Source organism: Carassius auratus, chromosome 12, assembly GCF_003368295.1.
Source record: "Carassius auratus strain Wakin chromosome 12, ASM336829v1, whole genome shotgun sequence".
Classification (NCBI taxonomy): domain Eukaryota; kingdom Metazoa; phylum Chordata; class Actinopteri; order Cypriniformes; family Cyprinidae; genus Carassius; species Carassius auratus.
Window position 1 is genome coordinate 3,121,554 of NC_039254.1, and position 24,030 is coordinate 3,145,583.

A 24,030-nucleotide genomic window follows, 5' to 3' on the forward strand; every position below is an offset into this window, starting at 1 on the left:
CGGTGTTATACTTGCGCACGCAGCTATGATGGTGAAAAACATCAGAAATGGATGCTTTATTTCCTTTGCAATTACTCTTTGAAGTACTTCAGAGAACGCACAGACCTTTTTTTCTCCTAAAAGTTCTGCAATAGTGCCTCCTCATTTATCTATGAAGCATTTTGATCTATCCATTTATTTTACCATAACAACAGCAGTACAGAGGTCAAGGCAGGCTTGACCCCGGAAATACATTGACTGATGAGTCACAGCCACTTTCACACAATTTGGGTTCTGTATGTTTTTACTGTTATTTTCCGGAATAGCATGTTCTCTGCCACCTCTCCTCCCCTGAAACTATAACCTAGAGAGGCATGAGATTAATAGAACAGTCTCATGTCAAAAGACCTGGCTTAATACTTTTATGCAGACCTTGGATGACCCCAAGTGGATTCACCAGGGATAGAAGCAGTGAAAAAGCATGCAGAGAATGGGAATTGGCCGGCACACACCACTTATCTAGCAGAAGTCATGTTAGCATCCCTGCTATTACAGTCAGTCCTCTGATTTCACCAATGAACCACTTTAACAACAGCCATTAATTGCCTGTAGTGACACTTCTTATCGTCTCCTATGACCTCTCAGTGTCATATCAGCATGTTTTTGCCTGTAGAACAGATATTTATTGTTGTTGTCTCATTACTCTTTCCGCTTGGTGAAATCTCCTGTGCACTCCGGCACCATGCCAAATCAAATACCCAGAAAACCCTCCAATCATTTAGCTGCAAGCCAAGCGAATGTGTGTTTATCAGCAGAGTGGACGCGCTGTAGTGTTTTGAATGTCGAAATTGCAGTTGAAAGAAACTGGCTCAAAGCCTGAGATACAGAGCACAGGGTGTCTTTGAGTTGTGCGGCCAAATTTGTTCATTTGTTGTGTGTTTCTCTGTTTACATTTTGGGAAATTGAACAACCTTGTCTGCAGTCAAAGGACTTTCCATGTATCCTCAGGACTTCCCTTTTACGATTACATAGAGCAACATGTACAATTAAACATGTGTCATTCAAACCAGCTGTGTACACATTCCAAACCAAAGAAGATATTTTGGGGGATCTCACTTGAGATTTTCTTTTTTCCCCATCTTAAAACTATAGTACTATAGTCTTAGCTATCTGTATCAGGGTTTCTAATGCAATATTACACTGTATTTGCTGTTCTATGGATATGGAAGGATATAGAGGGATATGGAGACTGTACACACAAGCCCTTTGGCAAAGAAATGCAAAAATTATGAAAGTAGGTTATTGTTGGTCAAGCAAGCAAGTTTCAAGCAGGGTCAACTTTTTCCCAGGGTTGTTGTGTCATTGACAATATAGTTATAAATTACAACTGAGCTTATCATTCAAACTTGTATAATTTTATTTTTTCTGTGGTAATAGAAATATCTCAGTGTTTTTGTTCATATACAAACAGTAACAGTGACAGTAATCACTAAAATGGTTTAGCTGCCAACATTTCTTCAAAATATAATTTGAAATGTTTTGCAAAAGAAAGTCACACAAGACCAGGATAAGGATGAATAAACAATCACAATTCTCATTTGTGTGTGAACTATCTCTTCAATTTGTTATTGTTTTTGATTAATGATTTCCTGTGTTTACAAGGCTCTGTAAAATGTTTTATACTGATTGGTCAAGCACAGCATTAAGTGTTGAAATATTTTTATATAATTATTGTTAAACTTTCAACAAGTTTCTACTAACTGCTGCTTTCATGTCTGCTTTCTCGTTGTTCATTTGATGCAAGCAAGATAATGAAAACATCACTCTGAAAAGCAACAAAGCTTTAAGAGAAAGATGTACCACTTAATGTTCCACTAGCTAAATATGTTAGCTAAAACTACTCCATAGAGAAAGTAACCTAGATTGAATTTATTGATTGATACTGTAATTTTGTTGCAGTGTTTTCTATAGTGCTGCCGAGGCTTATTTTCTTAGCAAAAGCTTTATGCTAATATACAAGTAATGAAAAAAAAACAAAAACACATCAGTACTTCATGTTTTTTTTTTTCTTTTTTTCTAGAACATGCTGTATTTGTGTAAGAGATACAGTAATGTACAGACAGTCAGTCAATATGGCATAATAACCCCCTTCAGGTTGATACAGGATCACTCTGTCAGGTTTATTTACCAGTAATGGCCAGCTGACATTCCTTCTTTATTTTCCTGCTAGGCTTCCTAGAGCTAAAATTGACAGTAGTGATTAATTTAGATGGGAGAGTTCTGAAAGATGATGTAATGAATAAAATGTAATTGCAGTTCAGGAGCCAGTCAGAATAGAGACTAATACATTCTTTTTGCACTTGACCACCTGTGCTATTGTATCAGACATCTTGTTCTGATCATCTAAAACAATTTATTAGCTTTTGTAGATTTGATCAAAAGGTGAATTCATCATTCGCTACAGAGAGAGCCTGATTTACATGCAAGGAATTGTGGCGATATGAGACTAAATTTACAATGAAACAATTGGACTACCAAAACAATAACAATTGTGTGGTTTTATGACGCTAAGAAGGAGCGTGGAATGATGGAAATTGTTTTGTTTTCTACCCAACCGCTGACGGCCATCAATCGGACGGAAAGATAAATCATGGATTTAACGCGAGTTCAACGATTTGCGCAAGTAGATTACATACAAAGTCAATGCAAAGACGTGATCAGACTATGGATCTGACGCGTTCTCACGCGGGTCTAGAGACGCGATGCCCCGCGTTTGGCATGTATGCCCCATAATACTAATCTTGTTGATCGTTATAATACCATATGTTTTCTGTAAAGATACGTATGAAAACAATTCATCTGTCGAGTAAAACACAAGCGAGAGACACAAGTTTGTCACAAAGTTACTTCCGCATTTGTCCACGACACTGTTGTCATGTGGTTTATACGTCAGTAAAGGCGGTACCAAAGGGTAACTGACATCATTGACAGGCGACTGCACTGCCCCGTGTCACTGTCTAGAATGGGAATTTTCTCATGATTTACAAGTAGTTGAAAACATTAGAGATATTGTTAGTAATCAGCTGGACAAAATATATAACACTAGCCTAGTGGTTTTTGGATATTTTACTGCAAATATCTTATAAATTGTACCTTTAAGTCTCTGGGGTATATTTGTAGCAATATATTATATTCATATAAAATTATAAAATTTGTTTTTCTTTTATGCCAAAAATCATTAGGATATTAAGTAAAGATCACGCTCCATGAAGATATTTTGAAGATATACTGAAAATATATTAATATAGTAATATGCATTGTTTTTTTTCACCATCAGATTCCAAATTTTCTAACAATTGTATCTCGGCCAAATATTGGAAAGCTTATTTATTCAGCTTTCAGATTATGTATACATCTCAATTTCGAAAAATTGACCCTTATGATTGGTTTTGTGCTCCAAGGTCTGTGTTCAGAGATAAGTGGACTTACGTGAAGGGTGAGAGTTTCTTGACCTCCAAGTGGTAGAATATCATCTTGTAAAAATATACTGTAATAACGGTTTGTTCGATAACAGAAAAGAGAAATCTCTCACCCTTTGATATTGAAATACACTCCACTGTTGCTCCACTTCAGCGGTTGTTAATCATATTATTCTCTATCATTGGTGCACAGATGATTCTTGTTCAGTTTTGCTGGACACTTGATTAAAGCAACCAGAGAGGAAGCAACTGAACAATTATGTGTACTTCAAGTCAGATGCATTTACATTGTGACTGTGTCTTAGATGCAAAACACTCAGTTTACAAAGGTGTGACCTAAATGACCCCTATAATTAGACAATCAGGTCAGCATTTGGTCAAAGCATCATGAGCTCTCCATGGGAGAGGTCTTATCAGGTCATCATGAGGTTACACTATCACTGGCTTTCCATGGGGTGTTATTGTATTGCTTTTTAGCACATTTGTAACCAGGTATAAAGGTCCTGTCTCACAGAGAGTACATTGGGTTAAGATTGTTTAAAGTATGACATGCTAAGATCGCTCCTGAAGAACTGCTACACTGCAACCTTCACTAAATTCCTCTCCCCACAATAACTCTGGTCAAGCTTACTTATTTTATGTTGGAGAAATTTAGTACATTGGCGAGCCACCCAAATTACTGCTCAGCCAAACACAACAAAACCTAACTCAACTCCAAATTGGAGGATTAATTAAATATTAAGACTATCTGATGAAGTAAAGTTATGAATGACTCCAGAGGCCTACATCAATTGCACAAGGATTCGTTTATGATACAGTATGAAAAGTTTAAATAAATTAAAGTTTATTTTTCTTACCGAAGCTGAAATTGAAAATACGGTAGAATAAAGATAGAACATTTATGAATTATTATTAATATAACTTAAAATGTCTCTATTTTAATTATTTTCAAATAATTCAGCTTATTTGATGAGTAGAAAGTAGTTCAAAAGCTAGGCATTAATTTGGGGGGAGTCCTAAAAAAAAAATTCTGAATACACCTACTCATTATAATTGTTTTTGTTTAAAGCTTTAACATTACAAAACATGCTCAATTTGCTTTACACAAGAAAATAACCTTAATACAAAGTAGCTATTTACTCTGAAAACCAGTCTAAACCTACTATCAACTATCTTAACATATTAGCTTATGCGATTTTGCTTCTCTGATGCATCTTATTTTGAAGATGCTTAGATTTTCTTATTAGAAAACAATATAATAATCCTGATTAAGAAAATTACTGTTATTAGGGGTACACTGAATGGTTAGAGGGGCCTGGCCACTTGAGCTAGAAAATAAATTAAATGATCACAAACAAGATTAGTCAACAGCAGACCAATGCAAAGAGAGAAACACATTGCTCATCTCTGAGGGGGAACAGCAAATCCCTGACATACCTCTCTATTTATACTCCCCAAAGTGATTAGTCAAAGTCATAAATGAGATACATACATCCTTTTTGAAAGCCAGACCTAAACTACATTGCTCTGTGCATGCATGAATTGTAAAGCTAATCACGACTGCACTAAAACAACATGAATGCTTAATGCATGGAATCAAAGCGTGGCAGCTGGTTGTATGTGAATTATTGAACCAAGGCAGTGACATGGAGTCACTCGAACGGACATCACTCAAACCCACTCTGACACAAACCTGATCCCCCAGGCTATTTAGTTTATAAAGATGTGCTACCTGCATTCATCGTCTTCCTACAGATGATTCACTGACACCAGAACTTAAAGGAACAGTTCACCCAAAACTTACACAAATATACAAAAATCGTTCATATATAAAACACAGAGTGACTAAAATCTCATTAGCATGTGCGTAAATTATGCACATGAGTCGAGTCAGGTTTAATGCCATTGGTTCATGAGGGAAAGCTTTTCAGTGAGTTGAACATTTGTAATGTTATTGTTGTTATTTCCATCATATTTTTTAATATTACTTGTGTAGCCTCTTTTAAATTTGCACATCTGTTACTGCTGCTATTGTTATCATGTAGTTGGCACTCAATATGCACATTACTGCACTATTGTTTTTTGCACATAATTTTATTCTGTACATTCGCTTATATAGATATAGTCTATATTCCTACTCTATACTCACATATATAGATAAACATAGTCTATATGTTCCTATTCCTGTAACATTATTATGTTTATTGTGAATAGTCATGTGTATGTGTGTTTGTTCGAGTATGTGTGTATAGTTTTGCACTTTGTCTTGACATTCATTGTGGACAGCAAATGAGAATTGTATTGCTCAGGGAAACTTGTTTTCCTCACTCGGCATATGACAATTAACGTTTTTAATCCTTGAATCCTTTAAGTCAAAATCACTCTTTGAAGGTTTTGAAATATTCTCAGACCTACGAAAACATTCAGGTTCTATTAAAGTACAAACATTCTTCCAGTAACAAAATGTTTGTTCAGCGTTATCTGGTCTATAATGATGTTCTCAAAACATTAGCACAGAAATATTATTTATATATAAAGAAAAAACTATTTAGTTGGAAGCTCCTCTGACATTTTTTTATATGTTATACAGTAAGTTAAATATATATTTATTCATATATAAAAAAAATACATTTGAACATTCAGGGAACATTCAGAAATAATGTTTATGTAACAATGGGAATGTGCATAAAATATTTCGCAACATTTTTGTTAGCTGGGAATTTATATGAACTACCTAATTGGAACTTGACAGCCCATATCATATAATGGGGGGGGGGGGGCTTCATTAAACATTAAAAAAAAGTAATTAATACATGAGTCATTAATGCATCCTTCAAATTTTGCATCTAATTACAAGTAACGATAAACATAATAAAACATGTTAAGTATAATAATGTATCTCATGGAAAAACCTTTATAAACAAGTATGACATGCTGGAGGTTTCAAACAAAATGGTGACACCAAAATTTGAGAAAATTGAAGGGTACGGTTGATAAGCCCCTTGTGCCGGTACATGAAGAATAAAATGGAAACTGGGTCAAATTACACTGCAGTGGGAGAGCAGCCTAAAGGATTATTGATCCTACAATAGTTTCATCCCACCCATAGTGAGCCAAGACTGTTTGGATCAGAGTTACATCAGGTTAGAGAACTGAATTCTGAAAAGGAACATCTCCAGAATTAGCAAAGCTTGATTTAACACCAACTGACATGTTTTACCTCAGTATACAGATCTTTTGAATTTGAATGCAAACCCATTGCTGTTTTGAACAGACATGTTTTTGACATGGATATGGAAATGCTGTGGTGAATTTTGAAAGTACGAAGCCTAAAATGGCATTAATGTGATCAGCGTCAGAGTGTCTCAGCAATCTGAAAAATATTGGAATGAAAAGACTGCCAGAGGTCCCAGCAGGACTGGCAAATCAGTGAGCCATTATAACATTATACTTTGTCACATTGCCTTATGGTCCCTGTGAGAGAAGAAAAATAAAAAGTCTACCTTTGCTCAGTTTTAGATTTTGTTGAGCTGATTTCCTTATTTTTTTTACATTCATTGCTGTGCAGTCATGAAATTAAACGTTGCAGGGAGCCCAAGATTTTTGTTAATTTTATGTGACCGATGTATAGTCAAATAAGCTGTATTTGAAGAAAATGTAAGAGTTATGGTTTATTTCAGGCTCTTTATTATTCAGGTGCAATAAAACTGTCATGTCCTGCTTTCTTTAGATCCAAAATGTCAGAAAATGTCAAGATTTTCCCACAGCACAGACCGCTTAGATCTACAGTGGTATAGAAGGTTTATCCCCTCAAGTCAAATCCATGATGCTTTCACACTTGTCCTGTATCAGCCATTAATAATTCCTGAGGTGTCACGCTGTCTTAGGACTTGAATGAATCATCAGAGGCTTTCACAATGTTGAGAAAGTCTTTGACCATATATGGGGTGCATTGTGTACCAAGGGAGCTGCAGAAGCTCAAGGGAACTCAGTCTGAGAGCATCTATCTTTAGCACTTATCAGACACTTATGTGAGACAGAGATGCTACATTCAGAGAAAAGCGCTATGTATGCTCAACTTCATCAGTAATAAAGATTGGATGTGAAGTGTCATGTCGGATTGCAGTGATGAAGTTTTATTTTTATTCTGAAGAAACCTTTTTCTGGTTTTCCACTAAAAAGATCTGAACATCCCATACCGCACAGAAACATACATTTAAAGTTTATAGAAATAAATATAGACTTTATTTATAAAAATAAATATTCTTAATATAGTTGTATAAAAAAGCATCCAAATACATTGTTTTATATTAAGGTAAGAAAAATAATCCCATAAATTAATTATATTTGGTAATTCTAATTTCTTTTAAATTATGTAAATGTACATAAAAGTATATATATATATATATATATATATATATATATATATATATATATATATATATATATATATATATATATATATATATATATATATATATATATATATATAAAATGTAGCCCCTGTGAGCAAAAGAAACTTTTATAAGAGACTTTCAAAATCATCATCAAAAAATATTGCACATCTCATATGACCAAAACACTAGTTAGGCCAATTTGCAATACGTTGTTCATTTAGAAGTCATCAGCTATTGTGGATTTTAACAGATTCTGCCTTTCACTTCTTACTCTTAAATAACGTTACAGCAATCCCTAAAAAGGAAACAGGCAGTTCCTACAATGGCATTCCACTTATCATCTAAATCTATTACATTTGCAGAGTTCAACAAAGTTTGGCCATGTTCCCAATATGTGTGGTCACTGATAGGGACGTGAAGAACTACATGGCATAGACCTTAACAATAGGAAGGGGAGGAGATGACTTCAGCTGATGTTGTAACCCTAGACTCATATCGCATTAACATATGCCACACACAATGTCCTGCACACAATACTGAACCAATGGCCTAATGAGGAGCACTATGTGGACCTGGTTGTCTTTATCAATATAATGTATTGTCTACTCCGGAAGCTCATAATGCAATTACTTTAGTTGTGACGTTTTCATGTTTTCAAGTTCAAACCTTTAGTAAATATCAGGTTTAGTCAAAAGCTAGTGACAAATGTAATTAAAAAATGAATAAAAAATGACATGAAACAAATCAATTTAAGCATAGACCTGTCCATAGAGATGGCAATCTGACTTAGTCTCATATCAGCATTTACCTGAACGTTTCTGCACAGATGTGATGTTTTCCCTTAATCATCTCTTTGATCTCTCTTTGCTTTTTAAATTGAAGTTCTTTTTTTTATCGTGTTTTAGTGATGTTATTTTCTCTGTTGTTTAAACACTCTCTACATACAAAATAACATTCAGCTCTTGAGCTTCTTCTATATGTATATGTATATACAATTCACAGTGTTTCTCAATTTCTGGAAGCCAAGTGCATTCCTTTGTGTTTACCTCTCTGCACTTTAATGCGATTAGCATTGCTCTTTTGGTATTGAGTGCATGACTCATGAGTATTATCCTTAGGTTTTAAAATTATTTTTTATTTCTTCAGTTCCCTGGATACCAGTTAACATAAAATAATGCTAGACAGATAGAAAAAAAAATAAAAAAAATAAACAGACCTGACCTCCTTAAGACAAGAGAAATGGCGGACAGAATCACTGTTTTACAGTTGATCACTGAGTCGGCCAGTGATTCCCTGAACATTGCTCAAGGTGTTGCTATGTTTCTCCTCCCATTACATAAATCAACATGTTATCTTATCAGTCACATGATCCGAATTTTCCCAGTCTTGCAGAGTATACTTTGAACATGATTTCTATAGTAAGAATATGATACTGTGACCGGTGGGTAGAGCTCATCTCCAATCACTACACCTGGCCTCACTCCTCGTTCCCACGTCTCTCTGCCCCGCCCAACTCGTCACAGATACATTTGACAAAGAATTGATTGGAAGTAATGTTTCAAGCAAGAAGATTCCAACACACACTTACTAAACATGAATATGAACCCTTAAGCTATTCAATAGTTATATATATATATATTAAATTAAAATTAAATGTATGCATTTAGCAGACGCTTTTATCCAAAGCGACTTACAGTGCATTCAGGATATACAGTTTTACCTATCATGTGTTCCCGGAGAATCAAACCACCAACATTACGCTTGATAATGCAATGCTCTACCAATTGAGCTACAGGAACACGAAGTTCTTGTATATAAGTCATTTTGACATGATTTTAGATGCATCTACATACAGTATGTAAAAGTCTCTATTTAGTTCTGTGAACGTGAGGGTGTGCCTTGTGAGGAACAAAAAGGTCAAAAGGTCTATAAGGTGTCTTTGTCCTGGGTGGGGGAAATCAGTCTGAGGAAGTATGTAGCTCATGATTTCTATCATGGATTTACATGTGATGGTCAGGCTGTGCATCTTTTTGATAATCAATCTGGACAGATTTATGACATTGTCTTGTCCAGGGCCTCATTGTGGGATTTGGCTCTTTGGATTGTTCAACACTAGTTTGATGGAAACTTAAATTGTGTGATTCACTCTGATACCCTACATACATGAAATCCTCTAACAATCTTAAGAAATATTTGATAAGCTTTACAATGGCCACACGATATGACATATCCATGCAGACTGTGTTTCTATTGGCCTCATTTTAAAAGCTCATTCTGTATAAAATTACCTGAATGAAGTAAAATTATGAAGTGAATTACATGAAGGTTAACTTTATTCCAAAAGAGATTTTTTTCTTCATGGAAATATTTAAATGTGCTTTTGGAGGGAGCACAATGAACTCTAAGAAATCTTTTTATTTAATTTCACTTTTTTTTTCTCTCCTGTAAATAATTGTTTCAAATGACTGTAATAGTGAAGAACATTCTTAATAAATATAATGTGGTTTTGTAATTTGCATATGTGCTTGGGATCAAGTTCTATTATTTAACCTCCCACTCACTTAACATCTGAGACATCATATAAATTGACTTTTATCTCTTACAGATAATGATGTCAACAATGAAACAGACACTTTGGTGTTGTATCTTCTTACACTACGGTCCATTACTATATATCCAAAGGGACATTGTGCTATTGGAAACTAAGTGAACTGTTACTATGCCCCAGAAGTACTGAAAATGAAAAATGCAATCTCATATTTTTGTAATAAGAGGTTCTGTTATTCTAAATGTATAACATATTTGGCTTAATTAAAACATAAAATACCTGTTATTGTATTTTAAGCATTGTTTTATTTACCCTTTCTGTGTTGAAGCACTTGGAGGTGGTCATGAATGGATTTCTTCTGGCTTTCAGAAACACATGCTCTTTCTCAGTGGAGTGCCAGAGCAACATTGATGAGCACACACTGGCTACAGCAACTCGGCCAATCACTGAGGACCTCCCAAAGAGTCTTGATGACATTTTGGCTGGTAAACAAGGCCTTTGAGCTTTTAACCCACCTCAAAACAGCTCTCGAGGTGTTGTTTTCCCAAATGCTCAATTTTCAGCCAGGCCATCTTATCAGCCTTCAACAGGAACTGTGTCATGTTTTGGAAGTCAAATTGATTGAGTCAGTGTGTTCAAGTAAATTTAATTATCATGCATTTTCCAATACTCATCTTCTGCATGGAGGGATGAAGAGCTTGAATATCAAAAGTTCTCAGCTATCAGTCTTCATTTCAGGGGTGGGAACCCAGGGAGAAGCCGAATCAGACATGATCTACATGCATAGAAGCACAGCAGAGGTTAAATTGAATTTCCTCCTGAGGATGTTTACCAATAACTTCGGTGTTTTCCTTTTCCATCTGGACACTCAAGCTGTTTTCCAGGATTCTGTAGTTTAATGGAAAAGCTAAGTGTGAACGTCATCATCTTCTTTCAGTGTCAAAGAATTCTTTTTACTCTGATGTGTTAGCCAAATGTTTGATGTAACAAAGTATTAAATATTATAGCAAACAGATGACACTCTCCTTTTGCAATCTTTTGTTTTAGCATCACCTTGGTCAAAATGATCCTGACTAAAGATATCCTAGAGGTAGAATTAAACAACACTCATAAAGTATTTATACGGTAACCAAATGTCTGGTGCAGTGCAGCAAGTGCTTTGCACATCCAACAATAATTATGAACACCATCCTGTTGCATACCACTCACAATGCATTTTGCACATGCATAATTCAAGGGGGATTGGAGAAAGCTTATGTAGATTGCTAAAGTGAAGCAAGTTAATCATTCAGAAATTCGTCCAATCACAAAAACAAGGTTCAAACACATACTGACGCCATATACAAACTGCAGTCACAGATTTGGACTGCATCCAGTGCTTTGAAGTAAAATAAGGATATATTACAGAGTTGGACTTTGTGAAATGCAAGCTTTCCTGAGGTTGAAAGAAGGTCTGCAGATGTGCCGATTAGCTCTCATGAAAACTAAAGGAATTCGCTCCAGTAAGCACTTCACAACTGCTTCAATCAACATGCATTTTGATTCTGAGTAAGGCTTAAGCATAAGAACTAAATGTACCTTAACTAGCACGTGAGTAGTGTAAAATATAAAGGTAGTGTGGCACAATATGTAAATAACACCTTATAACAGACACTTAGGTAGTGGTTCTCAATGAAGCTATAGTAAACCACTAAGCCAGCTAAAGGATGAACTACAAGGTTTTTTTAATTACATTGGAAAATAAAGTTAAGGATGATGATGATAATCTTTCATGAGGATGAATCTGTTCTTGCAGAAAGTTCTTAATTCCCAAAATTCCCTTGATCTTTTTACAAATAAAAGGTCATTGTACTATTAAAAACATGCTGTAAGTTTTAGCACTTAAAACTTAGTCGTAAGTCTAAAAACAGCTTTTGGAATGATGTAATAGTGTGGATAAAAACCATCACCTCAGAAGAAGATCAATGCCTGCTTTGATTTGACTGCCTGTTTAGCCCCACCCACTGATTTGGGCATGTATTGTTTATGAGAGAGGCAAATGCACAGGTCTACACAGAAAACAAATGATAAAGATGGCTCTGAAGACAACAAGATCTTTTGCAGTGCCAAGTTGTGGGAAAACAGTGTTTGGCGTTGCCTTCCTTCTGAACGTTAGGAAAGAGTGAGTATAGATCACCATACTTGGCCATACATCACTTTATTTTCTAAACTCCCCATTTTCTTATGGTTTACTCCTTGTCCACACTTGACCTCTATGCAGAAATTTGGTTCTGTGTTGATTTTTGCTTTTCTGGTTTTCTGTGGCATGGGTGTGTTTTGCAGTGATTTTCTGCTTTATGAATTCAATTAATTTAAGTATTTGTCCCCACAATCCGTACTACAGATGTGTTCAATAGACTCTTTAGTCAGGGCACACCAGTCTAATACTTGTGCTTAAAAAAATCAAAGAGCTGTTTAACGCTTTATTTTAAAGAGATATATTATATCATCATTATTAATAATAATAATAATAATAACATTATTCCTACAAATACATGAATCCCGGCACTTCGAAAAATGTTTTCTTTCATTTTGTCTTTGTTAAAACAAGAAAGCTAAAAATATAATATGGTGAAAAAATAAAGCAAACAACAAACAATTTAAACATTGCGTAAAAGAGAAAAATCACAAAAAGACACAAATAAAACTATAACGAAATTGAAAAAAAAGAAAAGAAATTCTACATCCTTTACAAACACTATGGCCCAATAATTTAAGAAAATAGTGTCTCTAAAACGTTCATATTGCTTTGTACCTTCATCAGTGCCCTTTAGGGAGTTCAGCAATACAGTGCTGTGAAGTCTTCACAACGGCCAGAAGGGGACGCCCTCCTTCGGGCTCTGCGCTCACCTCCACGAAGAGGTCATGAGGTTGCCAGCGTATCAGCTGGCATCTTTGAGGAGAGAGAGTCTTGTTATTAGCTTGTTTAATCTTCAGCACAATGTCCTTTTGTGTTCTTTTGGCAGTACAGAAAAAAATACAAGGTATAGTTACTATTCCTCATGATCATGGAGTATTCACCATTGTTGCATTTAGCATTATTACTCTCTAAGATATTATTACTATTACTATCACCATCACGGATACACAGAGTGCATCGTGTGTCATGTGCGCGTGTGTGTGTGTCTGTGTGTGAACGTGTAAGTCAAGTGTTCAGTGCTCAGAGCTTGTTTTCTCAAAAGAGAAGCTAGGCAGAGTCAATAGCTTGGAATTCGAGACGCCTTCTTGGGGCAGCCCATCTCCTCCTCCACCCAAATCAAATGAGTCCTTGGAGTCACTGGAGGGAGCGCGCCTCCTCAGGCAAGTGTCCCGACTTGGCAGCAGGGGTGGCACAATCCCCAGAGCAGGGTGAAAGCCTCCCGGAAGCTCCGAACCTTCGGGCGGATCGACTGAGATGCACGGCGGACTCATCTTCTTCTTGCGGCCACGTGGAGAGGACTGCTGCTGGAGGCTGTCACCTCGCGACACGAAGCCGGACGAGATCGAACTGCACTGGGGACTGCTTTCCATGGATGAGCACACCTCAATGGAGTGCCGACGTGGGTCATCAAGCCATGACAAGGGCCGTGGTAACAGCAGAGCTCGCTGGCCCTGAGTGTCAACGCTGTGGTACTTCTTAAGCTGACGTCTTGCGCCTTGATCTCCTGTCCCTTCCCCGATCCCATCGTCGCTCCTACCTGCGAGCCCCGCCCGGATAATTCGGGAAACCTCCTGATCCACAATGTCCATCTCCTCCTGCGTCTTGGCAGCCAGTGATGGGAGGGGTGGAGAGCAGGAACGCTTGGAGAACACGTTGTACTGGTCGTAGGGGTTGTGCTGTGTGTGGACACTAGGTCGCAATGGTTTCGGGGAGGCGCCTGGTGTGGCAGGGACCAGAAAGAGGGAAGGTTGGTGCTGCTGCTGCTGCTGAGGTGGAAGGTTGACATGGGGGTCCGACAGTTCCCTAAGCCCCAGGGGACCCTCGTTTTCCCCTGCCTCTGTGTATAGAGTCTCCTGAGAGTCAGCACTCACTGCCACCTGAAGAGAGCAGGGACGGGAGGAGGTGAGGGGAAGGTAAGGGTTAACATTAGGGATTAGAACATGAACAGGTGAGAGGAGACTGGTTAGTATGAGATGTTAGGGATGTAGAAGCTAGTGGAAGGGGAGGGGAGCTGTGGAGTTAGAGTGGAGTTCACCATTAGCATTGCACTCCACAAGGGACTTTCTGTTTCAAAGGATTTAAGGTGAAATTAGAAACAATAGAGAGACTGCCTCAGGGCATCTGTTTTGAATGCATTCATAGCCCCAATCAGAGGTAGACAACATTTAGAATTAGATGTTGCTGTTCTTTTCTTTTTTTTTTTTTTTTTTTTTTTAGTTTGTATTAAACCTGAAAGTATCAAATGAAGTAACTCGCCACAAAACATACCAAAACATCCTGGGGCACACAATAAACCTTTAACTGACAAAAAGTGCTTAAATTGTGCTACAAAGTTCAATAAAACTTGCTTAACAGCAATTACACATTCTGAAGTAACATTCTTAATTCAACAACCAGTTAACCACTAGTTGAAAACATTCTTAGGCCATTCAGTCTCACGGGCGGTCCTAGGGATGGGCTTCCAGGTCTTCATTATTTTTTTCTTTTTTATTGCTTTGAGTTTTAACTGTCTGCTTTCTAGTAAGAAACTAGAGGATTATACTTTTTTTTAGGGTGACCATATTTACATTTTCATTTAAAAGGACATGCCCTCCCAAGTAGCATTTTGTCAAAAAAAAAAAAAAAAAGAAATTTGTGCAATATTTCAACCTTTAAGCCACGGGAGAAAATCAACATACGGCAACAGTTTAAAACCATCCCAATTCCATGAAAAAAATGCTAATTTGGCAACCCAACACAAGCTGCATATGCAAAAAGCCGCTCTCTGATGCGCAAAAATTTTATTCAACATTAAAATGTTTGCGGTAGCAGGTGGTAATAGCCAAATCATGGGCATTTTAGGCAATTTAGGAATCCCGGCCAGACGCAATTTTTTAGGGCCAAAAAGAGGACATGTTTGGTGAAAAGAGGACATATGTTCACCCTTACTTTTAGCTGATGCTTTTATCCAAAGCGACTTATAATGCATTCAAGCTATACATTTTTTCACCAGTACGTGTGTTCCGATGGGATTCGAACCAACAACCTTTTGAGTTGATAACGCAAGGTTCTACCACTGAGCCACAGGAAAAACATTTTTTTTTTTTTACTTAAGCCTGACTGCTTGTGGCTCATATAAACATTACAAACTTTTGAACAATGTATCCTCAGAGGTTTGGGAAAAGCACGATATCTCCTGACCCTAGAACCGCCCCGGTCCTTCTCATTGCCTTCACTGATAGGACATGTGTGCACTTTCAACAAAATCGGAAAGTGTACAGGCTACTGGAAAAAATAGCAAATAAATATTTGTCTGCCTTTTGCTCTATATCTTTGTCTCCTCTTTGACATTGACACAATGCCTGAGTTGCTGTACTGCACAAGCTACTGCTGTTGGTAAAGTCACGTGGGTGAAAACTTACAATATCAATTGCACTTTCAGAAAAAAAAGTTTGTAATAGATGTACTGTTTTTAACTAGGGCAGAGAAACATTTACCCTAGGGCAAAACTACAGGCACTGTTTGGCAGACTGCACTCTGAGCCACTGGACTACTGCAACAGACCACAAGACCCACGTCTCTTCCCGGGGTCTCCTTCTCTCAGAATTCTACCTAAAACTGTCACTTTCTTTGAATCAAGGGAGTCTGAGAGAGGCACCGGCCCAGTAGGAGAGAGGTGGGTGGGTGTTTTAGGAGGGGCTAAAGATCACGAGGAACTATGTCATATTTGGAAAGTTAGCTGAGATTGAGTAAGATGCTGAGCCATAAGCATCCCTGTTGAAACTTGTAAGATTGAAGCTATGCTGCCCCCTAGTGGCAGGAAGTTAATTTTACATTTGAATGACAAATGAAAACCAATATATAATTTAATGAACATGTATCGTTGTTAATATTTTTACAGACATCCTATTTTGTAAGTTAATTTTAAAAACAAATAGCTAAATTAATACTGTTTGAATACATATTTTGTTTGGAAGATTATCATATATAAATAACCACCATCTGCGTTTACATTTCCTTTAAAAGGAATTCAATTTAATTATTGCAGATCTTAAGAATATTATTTTTTATAAATGCAATTTAGTTGTGTGTATAAGAGGTCAGTCCACTCATTTTATTCCTCTTGATCTTTACCCTGCTTTTTTTGCCTTTACAGTAGCCATGGTGAAATGCATTGGGCTAGAGGAACGGGATTTAAGGGGTGTGGTAGGAGAAAGAGGGGCAGAATTGGGGTTCAAGGATCTGTAGCACTGGAGGCCAGCTGAACCAAGCAGCCCATTCCAGCTCTCTCAGAAACAGGAGTATCTGTGCCTCAGAAGCAGCTCGGGGACAGGCTTGGGTTGTATCATGCTGAGCTGCTCGGAGTGAGTCACATTAGAGGGTACGCAGGCCAGAAAGCAGCAGAAAAGAAAGGAGAGAATGCAGGAAGGATTTAGAGTAGAAATATACTAGCCAGAGGGAAAGATCAACAGTGCATAGGTGTCAGACTTTATATCACTCACATTCCCTTAAGTCTCCAATCACAATTCATAGACAAGGAATAATGTGCATTATGAAAGAAGACAAGCTGAGAAAAAAAATGATCTGTATCAAAACCTAGTCAGCTGCCTACAGAGGCGATAGAGTCATATGCTGTTACTGAAATTGAGGTTATCCAACTTGCTTTCCCAACATGCTTAAAATACTCACTTCAGCCAGATTCTAAAGTTGTATTCCAAATGTAAATATATTATACACTGTGTCCTTCTGCTTCACATCACAATCTCAACACAGTGTGTGTGGAATTTAGAAGGCTTGTGCCATTTTTAATGGAATTGTTTTATATATTTTTTTCACTTCACAGAACCATTTACTGGTCTTTCAGAAGAAGAAGGGACATTTCAAATGCACATCATATGTTGCAGCTGTAGCATCAGCGGCTTTATCCATTTGCTTACCACTGAGTGCACAAAGTGTCTACTTGTGCTCTATGCCTTGCCAATGCACGACATTTCAAATGTATTGTGTAAAGGGCAAATAAACTAATGCCTTTATTCATGCATTAAATTTAGTAAAAGTGACAGTAAAGATAATGTAGCAAAAGATTTATATTTCAAATAATATATTCCAATTTATATTTATATTTCAAATAAATGCTGTTCTTTTAAGCTTTCTATTCATCAAAGAATACTGATTGTTTTTTTTAAAGAAATATTAAGAAGCTAAATAAATGTTTCTTGAGCACCAAATCAGCATATAATTATTTCTGAAGTATCATGTGCCAGCAAATATTTGAATAATGGCTGCTGAATATTCAGATTTACCATCACAGGAATAAATTACATTTTAAAATATATTCAAATTAAAAACTGTTATAAGGGGTGGGCAATATGAACAAAAAAATCACTATAAAAATAAATAAATATCACGATATAGATTTTTGCTTTAATAAGGTTTTAATGATATCAGTTTTTGATACCACAGAGCTTTCATAATTCTTGTCACTACTGTCACTATCACCGAAAAACCTAATTCAAGCCTAAAAAACAAAGAAAATCTGAAGCTAACTGAAGATAAGTAACTAATTACAAGCAACAGGACAGAAAGAAAAATACTGTAAATAAATGCTACATACACACACTATGTATATAGTGCTGTCAAATGATTAATTGCGACAAGTTTTTATTTATGATTGTGTACTGTGTATATTCATCATGTATATAGAAATACAAACAAATGCATTTATATTTAAGAAAAATATGCTATGTTTATATATTAAATATATTTATCTATGTTATGAAATATTATGGCTTAGTGGTAGAGCATTGTGTTAGGAGTGCAAAAGGCCGTGGGTTTAATTCCCAGGGAATACACATACTACAAATTACATAGCCTGAATGCACTGTAAGTTGCTTTGGATATTTGTCTGCTAAATGCAAAAATGTAAATGCATTTATATATATATACATAATAAATAAATACAGTACACACTTATATATTATGTTAGCAACAACTTTTATTTGGAATGTGATTAATCGTGATTATATAATACAGTGTATGTATATATATATATATATATATATATATATATATATATATATATATATACATACACTGTATTCTTCTTATTAAAGTTACAAAACTTTCTCTGTTGTTTGATTAACATAAATGACAGACAGTATGAATAACAGGCAGTTTCCCCATTTAAGCGCGAACATCCGAATATCATTCTCAGCTGTTTACTTTCACTTAAGACCTAAATGACTGAGTTTATGAGGATATTTGCAAAGATGGACATTTAAACACATACATGAATGTATTTAACTATTCATGGCCTATAAAGCGGAAAAAAATAACAAAGAATTCATATGCACACACTGTGTACTCTTTCGCTACTGATTGCATTTCAACGGCTTAAAACCACTTGTTTTTAAACAACAATCCTTAAAATGTGTACAAGTGCAAGTTTTTGTGAGCACGTAGAACAGAAACATCACATAAGGGTGTAACCTATTGGTTTATTTGTTTTTACCAGTACTGTATATTGCCCACCCCTAACTGTTAATATACATTGTAATAATATTCTACAATATTTATAATTTTGTATATTTTTTGTGAGGCAGTTGAATATATATATATATATATGTAAATACTGCATGCATCAAGGCAGCTCAGTAAGTTTTGGAACAGAGTGCATCAACATGTGATAATAAAAAATTGATTCAAAGGAAGGAATGAGAAGACTTAACCGGAGCTCACCTGTCTGCGTAAGGTTCGTGAGAGAGTGTGTGCCCGGCGAGGTGGGGGGATTCGTGGGATGCTCTCTGAATCTGATAAGCTGTGCGGACTGATCGGTCTGAACAGATCAGTTGGGACAGTCAAGTGCAGTGTGGGTTCTTCTGTTTGAGACTGGATAGAGCCTATAGAACCTGTGTGAGGAGACATTTTTCTATTACATTTCATATTACATCTGCATTTTGAAGGGGTCATAGGATGTCCATATTTTACAAGTTGATATGATTATTTATGGTCTTAATGAAAAGTCTGTAACATAGTTTGGTTACAATTTCTCAATGGTAATGTAAAAAACACCTTTTCTTACCCTGTCAAAAACTGCTCTTTTCAGAGCATGCAATTTAGTAGCCTTTTCCTTTAAATGTTAATGGGTTATAATGACTCCACCCATCTCTTCTTAGCTGCTCTCTGAGGGACTGTTTACTTAAGCTGTGCATTCATCATTAAACTTGCTAATTAGCACAGTAGTAGGAAAGGCGATTTACAAAGAAAAAAAAACTTACACTTTTTTTCAGTTCAAACAACTTGTCAACGTGCATGTAGCATCATATGAACCATTTAAACAAATTCAGGAATAAATCGCAGAGCTCTACCTGTCTGAGCGAGTTGAGGTGAGGTTGTGTGGGTACTCTGGATTGAGTTGGGCTGCAGCGGCAGGAACATGTAGCTGTCATTGGGCAGAGAATGTGTGCGGCCCACTGAGGTCTTCTTCACATACAGTAAATGGTCATCCGTTGGCTCGTCTGGCTGCTGGGGGTCTGGGGGATCTGCTGGAGCTGTGGTCTGAGGGGCATTAAAAGAGATGCAAGTCAGGGTGAGAGCTGGTAATTGTGTTTGGAGCATCAGGGGCCCTCATGAACACATGGATGCACACGCACACACATTGTACCTAATACATAGAAGCTGGACTGGTTAGCATACAATGAAAGGCAAACATTACTGAGCACTAGACATAGGGAGGAGACTGATCAAGAAACATGTTCTCATAAATCATGTTGTGTAAATGCAAAAGCATATTTCTTATTTAAATATGTAAATTTTATGATTTTTTTGTAATATCCATGTTTTGTATACTGTATATATATATATATATATATATATATATATATATATATATATATATATATATATATATATATATATATATATATATATGAGATGACTGAAAGTATATATATTTGCTATGAATTTTTTTTTCTTCTAATTTCAGTTCAGAAAACTGAATGATGCATGAATCAGATTGAATTTGACACATTGGGCCCTATTTTAACGATCTAAATGCAAAGTGTAAAGCGCACGGCGCAGGTGGACTCAGGGCGTGTCCAAATCCTCTTTTGTTATTTTAACAACGGGAAAACGGTCCATTTCTGGAATGGGTTGTCCCTATTCCCTTAAAGCTGCAGCAGGTAACTTTTGTAAAAATATATTTTTTACATATTTGTTAAACCTGTCATTATGTCCTGACAGGAGAATATGAGACAGATAATCTGTGAAAAAAATCAAGCTCCTCTGGCTCCTCCCAGTGGTCCTATTGCCATTTGCAGAAACTCCATCGCTCCCGGTAAAAAATAACCAATCAGAGCTGCGGTCCGTAACTTTGTTTGTGTTCAAAATGTAGAAAAATGTATATAATAAGCGAGTACACCATGAATCCATTTTCCAAACCGTGTTTTTAGCTTGTCCTAAATCACTAGGGTGCACCTATAATAAGTGTTTATATTCTGACTATTTTAGATTGCTTCGGGGGTACCACAGCGGAGTAACCCAGTACTTTTGTGATTCTTCATAGACATAAACAGAGAGAAGTAGCTCCGGCTACAATGTTCTTCCGCAAGACGCAAGCAGTTATGTTTATTAACTGCTAGAGCGTCAAAAGTTACCTACCGCAGCTTTAATGAGTAATTGGCGTAACATTCAATAAACCAATTAGAGTGTCATCTCCCATTCCCTTTAGGAGCTAGATGCGCTCGCACCATGGTGGATCGCTATTTACATGGCGGAATTTTTGGCGGAAAAGCTGAACGATTTTCAAGTGTAGAAACTGATCTGCTCGTGCGCGAAGTTAAAGCATGCGAGCAGATCATCTACGGGACAAGCAGGAATCCACCAAAGCTTCCCTAGGTGAAGAAGGCATGGAATTAATTTAATTCATCATTATAATAGTTTTATAATCTTTTACACTGTAATCCTTTTGTTTTTAATATTTGGCATGTTTGTGTGATGCGCATCCCTGTGTGTAATAAGTAAAGTAAACGCGCACTGTGGACCCGCCCAGTGGCACATTTTCTACCAACGCGCTCTTTAAATAACAAAAAAATCTTGCGCCATTGACTTTTGAGACCAGGTTTGAGTTGGTCTATGGTGCAATCTATTTTCATCTCTTTAAAATAGCAATGCGCCAGCAATGCGCCTAAACATACCTCTTTTTTAGACCAGTTAGCCCATGGGCGCACAAATGGGCGAAAATGCATTTGCTAATTAAACGATGTGGCACTGGACGGGAAAATGCGAACGGCGCCAGACTGAAACTAGAAAACACACTTGTGCTTCACCTTGCGTCACATTGCGCCGGTCGTATGATACAGCCCATTGACTCCATTTGGAAATTTTGCTCCGTTAATCTGTTAAATAAGTCGAGAACCAATAGTATGATGTATTTTTGTGTTTTTCTGTGTTCTTTTTTGAAGTAACACACACCAAAATGTCTATGTATTCCATTATGATTATTTTCCTATCAATGTATTGTATACTGTATATACATTTAAATTAATGATGACAAAAAAATTAAACATTTGCTATCAAACTTTTTTTTTAGTAAAAAGAAATTTTTTAGTGAACTGAATTCAGATTGAATCAGACATACTCCCTTAGGACATTTTGGTTTGTTAAATGAGTTTCAAGAACCACATTCATGATCAATTTTGGTGTTTTTGTGTCCTTTTTTTTCATTTATTTTTTAAATTAACGCTCTTTAGAAGTTCAATTTTTTAAGAGGAAAAAATCTAAGTAATATAGGTTTGAAATGAAATGAGATTAGTAAACAATAGTTATTACTTTTTTTAAAGTTATGTTAATTTTTTCCTAGAAATAAAACTCATGCAAGTCCACTTATTCTTACACACAGATTTAATTTGTTTTGTTAATATTTCTTGATTATATTCTGATCATTATTTGTGATTAACCGGTTTCGAGTACATTTGCTCCCTTTCCACTGCATCATTTATTATCATTCTTTGTGGGTGGCATATACACTCAAATTTAGATGTATGGTTCTATTTTTAACCTGCTTTATGAACATTATGAAGTTATGCACATTTCCGTGCACATTTTCATCACACAGTGCCTTTTTTCATCCACATAAATACAACAGAAAAATGAGAACTGGCTGGATCTAGATCTCACTCATCTGAGAAATGCTATGTATAAATTATGTATGGATCTATGGGCATAGTTCTGAGACAATGAATATGAATTCAATTGCGAGGTGACAGAAACCATCAGCCTCCTCCCTTCAGAAGCTGCGCCCAGAGCCTGTACGGTAGCTGGCAGACAGCAGAAGCCAACCCCATACCACACTCCTATATTCTTTCAAGAAGCATGGTACTAGGGAGAAACTTCACTTTTAATACACAAAAGATAAGACACAGATAAAATTAAGAAACAAAAACAAATGGACACAGGAAGATAGGCAGACAGATAGATTGAGGGTGCAAATAGGAACATTTAAAAAGTATGAAGAGACTAAATGGAGAAAAACATTCAGAAATGGCCTTTAGACGTTTAGACGTGTGGGAGGAAGAACAGGGACATAGCTGCAGAACCCAGACAGGAAAGGAGCAGATTGACAGGCAGTCATACTACTCTACTGGACTGGACCATACAACACCAGGCTGGAGCGAAATGTACAGAGAGAGGGAAAGAGAGAAAGAGAAAGAGAGGAGCGGACGGTAAGAAAACCCCAAAGCTTCCAAAAGCACTTGCCTCTCAGCTCTGCATAAAGTGATTATAATGAAGATGCTCTACTTTTACAAATTCATCAGACTACCAAGTTTCAGAAAACAGATTACTGGCATAGTTTTGGTATAAATTAATCATACAACCCTGGCACAGCAGGCACTTAATTAGGTTACACATGTAGAGAGGAAGCACCAGTGTTAGGGAAGCTTACAAAATAGTTTGTCAGTATACACCCTACTTGTATAATAAAGTAACTAAACTACAGTCAGTTTTTTTTATTTTTATTTATGGTTAAAGCTGCAGTAGGTAACTTTTGTAAAAATATATTTTTTACATATTTGTTAAACCTGTCATTATGTCCTGACAGTAGAATATGAGACAGATAATCTGTGAAAAAATCAAGCTCCTCTGGCTCCTCCCAGTGGTCCTATTGCCATTTGCAGAAAATACATCGCTCCCGTTAAGAAACAACCAATCAGAGCTGCGGTCCGTAACTTTGTTTGTGTTCAAAATGTAGAAAAATGTATATAATAAGCGAGTACACCATGAATCCATTTTCCAAACCGTGTTTTTAGCTTGTCCTGAATCACTAGGGTGCACCTATAATAAGTGTTTATATTCTGACTATTTTAGATTGCTTCGGGGGTACCGCGGCGGAGTAACCCAGTACCTTTGTGATTCTTCATAGACATAAACAGAGAGAAGTAGTTCCGGCTACGATGTTCTTCCGCAAGACGC

The 24,030-nt window shown here is 36.5% G+C and overlaps 1 protein-coding gene across 7 annotated transcripts in view; it reads right to left on the reverse strand.

Annotated features, from left to right (window-relative positions):
* Positions 1–12,994: 12,994 nt before the first annotated feature.
* cacna1g (calcium channel, voltage-dependent, T type, alpha 1G subunit) overlaps positions 12,995–24,030 on the reverse strand; it is a 211,777-nt gene continuing 200,741 nt past the window's right edge. For all 7 annotated transcript variants that reach the window (XM_026276274.1, XM_026276275.1, XM_026276272.1 and 4 more), the window contains 3 exons: positions 19,929–20,118; positions 19,300–19,469; positions 12,995–14,459 (listed from right to left, as the gene is read on the reverse strand). In XM_026276274.1, coding sequence (XP_026132059.1) covers positions 13,596–14,459; positions 19,300–19,469; positions 19,929–20,118 — 1,224 coding nt within the window. In that variant the 3' untranslated portion in view covers positions 12,995–13,595. The remainder of the gene's footprint in view (positions 14,460–19,299; positions 19,470–19,928; positions 20,119–24,030) is intronic.